The 8535-nt window shown below is 39.5% G+C and overlaps 1 protein-coding gene across 3 annotated transcripts; it reads left to right on the top strand.

The window, feature by feature from the left end:
* The first annotated feature begins 3109 nt into the window (after nucleotides 1–3109).
* Nucleotides 3110–8205, top strand: LOC104800080. Of its 3 annotated transcripts, XM_010522791.1 has the most exons (12): nucleotides 3110–3316; nucleotides 3392–3620; nucleotides 3712–3859; nucleotides 4091–4198; nucleotides 4421–4578; nucleotides 5217–5382; nucleotides 5671–5807; nucleotides 5977–6658; nucleotides 6885–6997; nucleotides 7175–7430; nucleotides 7636–7764; nucleotides 7871–8205. In XM_010522791.1, exons 1-12 carry the CDS (start codon nucleotides 3154–3156, stop codon nucleotides 7928–7930), a joined length of 2349 nt encoding a protein of 782 aa, XP_010521093.1. In that variant the 5' UTR covers nucleotides 3110–3153; the 3' UTR covers nucleotides 7931–8205. The 3 variants fall into 3 exon arrangements, with proteins under 3 accessions (XP_010521093.1, XP_010521092.1, XP_010521094.1); XM_010522790.2 differs by having other exon boundaries at nucleotides 3111–3316; nucleotides 7636–8205; XM_010522792.1 differs by having other exon boundaries at nucleotides 3224–3316; nucleotides 3377–3620; nucleotides 7636–8205.
* The last annotated feature ends 330 nt before the right edge of the window (nucleotides 8206–8535 follow it).

Genomic DNA, 8535 nt, shown 5'->3' with positions numbered 1-8535 from the left:
TCTTTCCTTCCCCGATCCCCTCTCATGTCATTCTTATTCCGTACACTTCTCAGCCAATTTCAATTTTTTTCTTTACCATCGGATCTGCATTTCGATTTCTCCAATTTGACGATATGCGATTCTAATAAGGCGTAGACTCTAACTCCACCACAAAAACTAGCTGGAGGTTTGACCCTTACTTATATATTGACCCAAATCCCTCTCATTTTCCAATGTGAGACACTTATCAATACCGCCCCATTTAAACAACGACATCCACGGCGCTGGGTAAATATGGTCGATGGCGGCTTCTCGGTCACTGGCGGCTTCTCGATCCATCCCCGACCGTTTCTCTCCTGACCGTTCCTCTCCTGACCGTCCCACAACCACCGAGTCGACCACATGTCCGCAGAAAAACGACCCGTTAAAGGTCCACCGGAAAGTAGAGAGTTAGACTCTGATACAAATTAATAAAGTTTAGGCCCTAACTCCACCACAGAAACTAGTTTAAGAGTAGATGTTTGACCCTTACTTATATATTGACCTAAATCCCTCTCATTTTCTAATATCGGGCACTTATCAGATTCATTCCTATTATGCTCTATTGAATTAGTGAAAGAGTTCGAAAAATGGAAAGAGAGAATCGAAATTTTGAAATAAGTTAGGGGGTGCATATTTATACATTTTACTTTAATTTTCTTTGACAAAAAAAGTCAGGAGTGTACACTTTACACATCTCATATCAACGAAACCAACTTACTTTCCACGACACAATCTTCGTAAAAATAGAGAGTCCTTTCCTCGTTCCATCCAATAAACCTCGTTGCATCCAACTGAAGTCTTTTATGTTTTTTTATAACCAGAAATAATGGATCTCGAACCTTCCCTCCGAATACATCCACCCTTGTTACGGAATCAACCTTTGTATATGAACCATTTTGATCTAGAAATTACATCTCTCCCTACCAGTCGAATCGAACTCAATACCTTTTTTTTTGTTTAATGTGATTATATTAGATCTCCAAAAAAATACATCAGTTCATTAAACAACGAAATTTACAAAAACTTGGATTCCCATGTGTAAGTGGACAAAATGAATTTACGTCAAATGTATCGTGCCGTCTAACGTAGGCCTTCCGTCAAATAGTACCAATCCTCGAGTAAACTTTTGTGGCGTGAGTTGTTGCCCAACTGAACTGACAATAATAGAGTACGCATCTGCCGGTCTAGCTTAATCCGTGCATCGTGAATTAATCTCGCTTTTCCCTTGAATATGTGATCGTTCCTTTCTTTCCAAATTAGATCCACCATAAGGTGACATAAGGTCTTAGCCAAAAGACCTCTACTTCTATCTGTGGCATTACCGTTTTGGCGCTGCCAATTTGTGACTTGTCTCAAATCTGATGGCGGAGAGTCCCAAAATCGTTCAGCAAAGTGATTCCATATGGCAAGGCTGTAAGGACAATCAAAGAAGAGGTGAGAGTGGCTTTCCGGGGCTAAACCACAAAGACAACAAGCTGTCACAAGTTGAATCCCCCATCGGTGCAGACGGTCGGTCGTTGGTAAGCGTTGCAGCTTGACTTGCCACATAAGAAGGGACATTCTCGATGTCGTGACAGGCAACTAAACCTCGGAGAACCAATCAACCTGCGTAGAAGAAGGTTGTATCAACTTCCATGTTTGATTCGAAGAGAAACATGGTCGAAATTCTCCATTAGCCTACTTCCAGAGGGTGGTGTCTGATCTTTTTGAGTCGTTAGGGGGCTCAATTGCTGCTATTGTTGTTTGAATCTGCTGAATAACATTAGAACGTGCTCCCGGAAATGACCAAGTAGCCCCTGCAGCGGTCTGAGCAACCGTGGCTTCTCGGGGAATTCAGAGCATGCGAGGGCCTGTCTCACCGGCTAGAGAAATAAATGGGCCAGCCTCTGTCCAGTTATCAAAACCAGAACCTCGTGGTTCTACCATCACCAATCTTCTTCTTCATAAAGTCCTTGGCCTTTTCCCTGATGTTGATGAGTTTTCTGAGAATCCAAGAGAACCTGTTTGTAGGTTTACAGCTCCAATAACAAGTCGCCTTAAAGACATTCCTTTGCACCCATGCTACCCATAAAGAACCTGATTTGGTGAATAACATCCATATCAACTTTAGACGAAACACCGTATTAAAGTCTTCTAATCTCCTCAACCCAAGGCCCCCTTCCTTTTTCGGCATACAAATAGAAAGCCACGAGATCCTATAAGAACCTGATGAACCCTGACTGCCTTTCCATAAAAAACCCGAGCATAAGCTGTCCACTTGCTTCAAGAAGAACCGTGGAAGTGCAAATATCAAACTCCAAGAATTGACCAGTCCATATACAACCGTCGAGATCAATTGTATCTTCCCAACATATGACAGGTATCTGTTACTCTAAGAAAAAATTTTGCTTTTGATTTTTTCGAGTAAAGGTTTCTATTCAAAGTAAAAATTAAACAGTGCTAAACCACAACTGTAACAAGAGCCCTGTTTTAGGCCCGTAGATGAAGCCACTAAGTCAGCCTGATGTAGTCTTATTCCGCCCAAATAGATCTCTGACTTGTTTTGGTTCATTTCTAATCCTGACATCTTACTGAAGCCATCTAGAATGCGCAGTGCCCCTTGAACTGAATCCACTTCTCCTGAAAATCATAACATCATCCTTTATGACTTATCAAGTCTTTTATGTTTATGTGTCCCACATTTTCCTATACTGAAAAACAATGTCCGTTACTCTCGTACACGAATTGTTCCAGTTTTTTTAATAAATATTGAAATGAATTTATCAATTTTTATCAATATAGCTTTTTTTGTAGAGTTTTTTTTTTTTTATCAGCGTGAGAATGAGAAACCTCCAAAATTTCCTCGTAGATGGAATCTCTCCCTCCCGAGTCCCGACCATCGTGTTTTGTTTTGCCCCCCCCTATATCCCGCTCAATAAGCGCCGTTTTGCTTCCCAAAATGACGTCGTCACCTCCAAATCGGGTTGCCTACAATTAACCGGTTAAAACTTAAACCGACCTATTTGGCTACACCAAGCTTAAACCGAATAAATCCAAACCCTCGCGAATCGAAGGGTTCGATATGAAGTGATAAATAATTTAAAAAGAAGAAATGGGATAAGAGGAGAAGTTTCGTGGTGTAGGACGACCGTAATGGCGCAGACACTGAAAGCGGCTGCAGTTCCCGTTAGTTTCCGGAGGGAGAGAGAGAGGGATAGGGTCGCCGAAGCTTGCTCTTTAGCCGGTGATATTCCTTCCCATCGCAGGTTAAGGCTCCGTACTGTGGCCAGGTGGAAATTGAACGATATCGGTCCAAGTAAGCTTCTTCGTTTTCTTCTTTCGATTTGGAGTTTTTCAGCTTAAATATCAAATTCAGGTGGTCGTTGAATAGATGCTGTGCAAGAGAGAGTGAGTTGGTGGGTATCCAAAACCCAGAATCTTCTGAACGACGTAACCTCGCCGCTGGTTAAAAAAGGTCAGAGTGTGGGCGATGATGACGGGGATCAATCTGATTCTCAACACATGGACGAACTTTTTACAGTTGACCAAACAATGCATCGCCACACGCTAAACGGACCTCTTTCTTTACCTGCTATCGTATCCGTCGAGCAGTTTAGCAGGTTACCCATTTTCACAATTTCCTTACTATGCCAGCAAGCTTAAATAATAAAAAAAGTGTTTTCCATTTGTCTTTGACCCTCCAAATTGCAGGATGAACGGATTAACCGGACAGAAAATGCAGGAAATATTTGATACACTTGTTCCTCCACCCTTATCTTCCAATGCTCGTTACCTGGTGGAATATTGCTGTTTCAGGTTCTTGTCGAGGGATAGTTCTGAATTTCATCCCTCCCTCAAGGTCTGTTGTAATTCTCATGTTTTTGGACAGCGTCACTGATGACGTAAACAAACCTTGTTTTCTTTAGCTGCGAGTGCAGTTGGAAACATCCATTGGTTTCTGTTCGTTTATTTTTACCTACTACTATAAGAAGAATCCGTATGCTGTTGAAAATGCATGATGATTTCTATTGAATAACTTAGTTTTTGCCTTTCTTGATTTTTTACCCATGCAAAATTGTTATCGTTGCAGGAGCCTGCGTTCCAGAGGCTGGTTTTCCTTACAATGCTTGCATGGGAGAGTCCTTACTCAAAAGAAGGAGATGAATGGGATTATGCCTCAGAGAAACCCTCTTTTCAGGTTTTTGTTAGAGCTTTCAATTTTCTTTCGTTACATGTTCTGCACTTGAATCTCATAATTCCCTGCTAAATTTTGTTTTTGGTAACGTCCCTGCTAAGTTTGATGACAAGAAATAGTATCAAACAGTGGAATTTATGGATCCATCATTGATTTTTTTCTTCTGTATATCAATTATATTGTTTTGAACAAAAAATATTGACAAAATGTTAATGGCTGTTAAAGGGTCGGTTTGTAGGAGAAGATGCATTTGTTCGTATTGCTCCTGCAATCACAGGCGTAGCTGATAGGGCAACTGTTCATAGCCTCTTTAAGTCTCTGGCTGCTACTGGTCAGGGGATTTCTTTGGCGATTTGGCTGACTTACATTCAGGAACTTGTCAAGTGAGTATGATGTTGGCCTTTTCTTCCTCCATTGATTCACTCAAAACGATGAACTGTAATGTTTTGAATACTACCATGCTTTTCGATGTTACATGGGCCTATCCTCTCCCGCTTTTTTCTATTCAATTCTTTGTGCATCTGGTGAAATCATTAGTATGATTAGCATTCGTCAGAAATGTTTTTTTTGTTAATGGTATTTATATTAGAAATAGAATTATACAAGAGAGAGTTTAGACATGAACTCACATCTACAAAATCTAATAGGGAGATATTTCCCAAATAACTATGATCTATTCAAAGTAAAAATTAAACAGTGCTAAACCACAACTGTAACAATTCACTTGCAAAGGAAGGTTTCGTGAGGCGTATGGCTGCGAGTTTTCTTCGTAGAGATTTATCCACATCACCAAACTCAGAGGTTGCATCTGAAAAAACTTGATTGTGTATACGGTTGTTCCTCTCCTTCCAAATGATATATGTGAGTAGTTGCCACGAGATTAAAACGAGAGAACTTAAATGTATAACATACTTATTAAGTGGAACTTATAAGTATAACATACTTATTAACTTGGTTTGCTGCATCGATAGTGAGGGATTCAATATTATTTTAGCTGAATGTCTTTCCATTGTCAGGATAGAGTGCATGAAGGACGGAGGTCATACCAGCCTCGTGAATATCCAAAGTTATCATCAGAGAGACTTTTATGCGTTGCTTCTAGCAGAAAAGGACCTGTTCTAAAATGGGAGAATAACTTCGCATGGCCAGGAAAACTAACTTTGACTGATAAAGCACTCTATTTTGAGGTATTTATAGTTTATGGATTATGTTCAATTAACGTGAATGGATAGAATTCTGCAACCTAATTTTCTTCTCATGCCCATTGATGGAGACCGTATTTTTTGGAGATGGATTGCCTGTTGCTTTACATTTTCTCAAAATATGTTTTTTTTATCTTTATGTATCTTGTGCATGTATACGCAAATCTATCTGGAAATCCCTGGTCCTGAACTCAGACAACATATCTGAGAGCTAAACTCTCTTTGAATTGATCTTTTGGTATATGAATTTGTTATGATTTTTGTTATTTTCAGCCGGTTGGCTTAGCAGGAAGAAAAGAAGTCATGAGACTTGATCTCACAGGAGACTCATTATGTGTGGAGAAAGCAAAAGTGGGCCCCCTGGGTTCAGCCCTTTTTGATTCTGCAGTATGTGTTTCATCTGGTTCTGGGTGAGTTAGCCTTCAGGAACAAATTCTACAACATAACTTTATGTTTTCATGCAAATCTTGGATTGGCGCCTTTCTGAGTGTCTTACATGTCAACATAATTGAAGTAGCTTGCTGCTAGCATTGGCGTTGTTGTCAATAATTTTCATAAATATCGACTTGTGAAATGTAGGTTGGACACATGGATTATGGAGTTTGTTGACCTAGGGGGCGAACTGAGACGAGATGTTTGGCATGCAATAATCAGTGAAGTTATCGCGTTGCACGCTTTTCTGCGTGACTTTGAACCAGAAGAAGATGATGAATCTTTGCTTCATGTGTTTGGTGCAAAGAAGGGAAAGGAAAAGGCAATTGGGAGCGCATCCAACTGCATTGCAAGACTTCAAGCCCTTCAAGTTATGCGAAAGTTGCCAGATGATCCCGTCAAGCTAGCTCAGTTCTCTTATCTTTGGCATGTACCCTATGGTGACATTGTATGTCAGGCTTTAGCTGTAAACTTTTGGGGTGGACCGTTAGTAACAATAGTTGCTGGAACAACATATAAACCAGGCCGGAAGAGTCCTGAAGAGTTCCTTGAAAGCATTGATCATGCCTACGATATAGATGGAAGTATTTACTTGAACAGGTGGATGAAATCTCCATCCTGGGTCTCAACTGCCTCTATTAATTTCTGGAAGAACTCTGCTTTAAGACAAGGCTTAGTACTCAGCAAACACCTTGCTGTGGCCGATCTTACTCTTGTAGAAAGAGCAGCAAAGACATGCAGAAAAAAATATCAGGTGGTGGAAACAACTCAAGCAACTATTGATGCTGCAACCATCAAAGGAATTCCTAGTAACATTGATCTCTTCAAGGTACCACTTATTTCCCGTTCATTGTTTCTCTACAAACTATTATTTTTGAGGGATGCTACCTGCTTCGTGTTCAAATAAGTTTCGGCGCCTCTCTGCACTGTATTCAGTATTTGTATGGTGTCATTTCATTACCAGGAAACATTTGCAGCAAAACTTAATTAGGTCAGAACATAATGTCTCACTCAATATTCTCTTCTTTTCCCATATGCGCAATTTTCTCTCCCAGGAACTCATGCTGCCACTGACTATAACTGCCACAAATTTCGAGAAACTCAGGCGCTGGGAGCAGCCTCATTTAACTGTTTCTTTCCTTGCAATTGCGTCAATGCTAATTTTAAGGTTGGTTTATATATCCTGCATGCTGTATGAATAGGTAGCTCCATGCACATTCTATGAAGTCTGATCATTACATCCAGGGCATGAATTCACAAGGCATAGTAATTGTATTAAACCAGTTGAGCTAATATGTAATGTATTCACACTGCTGCTCAACATTGAGGATACCTTCTCCCCCAGGAATCTTTTGCCATACCTATTGCCTGTCTCTTTGATGATTTTGGCGACTGGGATGCTTACATTGAAGGGACTCTGGCAACAAGGCCGCCTTGGAAGATCATTTGGAAAGGTTACTATCCGAGATCAGCCACCATCAAATACTATTCAGAAAATTATTGCTGTAAAAGATGCCATGCATGATATGGAGAGCTATCTCCAGAATGTGAATGTGGGCCTCCTAAAACTACGGACAATTGTACTATCCGGTCATCCTCAGGTATGTTTTAGGGGTCGGAGGCACATTGTTGAAAAGCAGAACGTTTTTTTTGTTACTCAATAATTTGAGAATTCCAACAAAGAAGACGATTTTGGTTTTGCCTGTGATACTGGTAGTGACTGTAGTTATCGACATGAGGATGCTTTGATTTTTTTCAGAAAGGCTTTTGCAGCTTTGCTATTAACAGATTCGAACATTTTGCCAGATGACTACTGAGGTGGCATTGGTGTTTCTAGCTCTTGCAACGGTTCTACTCGTTGTCCCTTTCAAGTTCGTTCTTGTTTTCCTTCTCTTTGATCTCTTCACTCGGGAGCTCCAGTTCCGGAGAGAAATGGTAAAGAGGTTTATGGCTTACTTAAGAGACCGCTGGGAAACATTGCCAGCTGCTCCTGTTATTGTATTACCCTATGTAAATGAAGAGCCTCCATCGTCTTCTGAAGGAAAAGGAGCAGTCGAGGAAGCAAAGGCAGAAAGGAATTAGAATCGACAAGCTTATGTAACCATCTGTTACTCGTAGGTATAGGTTACTTTAGTTGCAGCTCAAAAGTTTATGCAGAAACAGGAGGCACAAACAGGGGTATGTACTGTTTTAGTGGACAGTTATCTACTTCTGTTCAATGTATATAACATGTATACATGTATAAGGCCTGTATAGTTTATGAAGCTGTAAGTCATGGACGTTGAACTTGCCCAGGTGCTGTAATAGCTGTTTTCTCTCATAATTCTTGTATGATAAACAAGTTTGTTCTCGTGCATTTCTCATTTGTGAGCGTCTCACTCTCTATCTCATATTTGTTTCAATTTTGTTCCAGACTGATCAGTTTCTCAATGTTTCTGATTTACAATACGTATATGTATGAATATGTGTATATATAAAAAATTATATGTATATAAGTATATAAATACATGTGTATATGAATATATATGTATATGTATATAATATATTATTTCTGTATTTTTTCAAATTTAAAAAATATTTGCGACGAAGATAATGTGTATATTTATATATGATATATATGTATGTCTATATATATGTATATGTGTAAACATATGTATATGTATTTTTAGTTTTAAATTTTTAATTTTTACTTATTAATTATTAATT

The sequence above is a fragment of the Tarenaya hassleriana genome, unplaced genomic scaffold (genome assembly GCF_000463585.1).
Source record: "Tarenaya hassleriana unplaced genomic scaffold, ASM46358v1 Cleome65, whole genome shotgun sequence".
Classification (NCBI taxonomy): Eukaryota; Viridiplantae; Streptophyta; class Magnoliopsida; order Brassicales; family Cleomaceae; genus Tarenaya; species Tarenaya hassleriana.
This window is presented reverse-complemented; position numbering and strand designations above follow the sequence as displayed.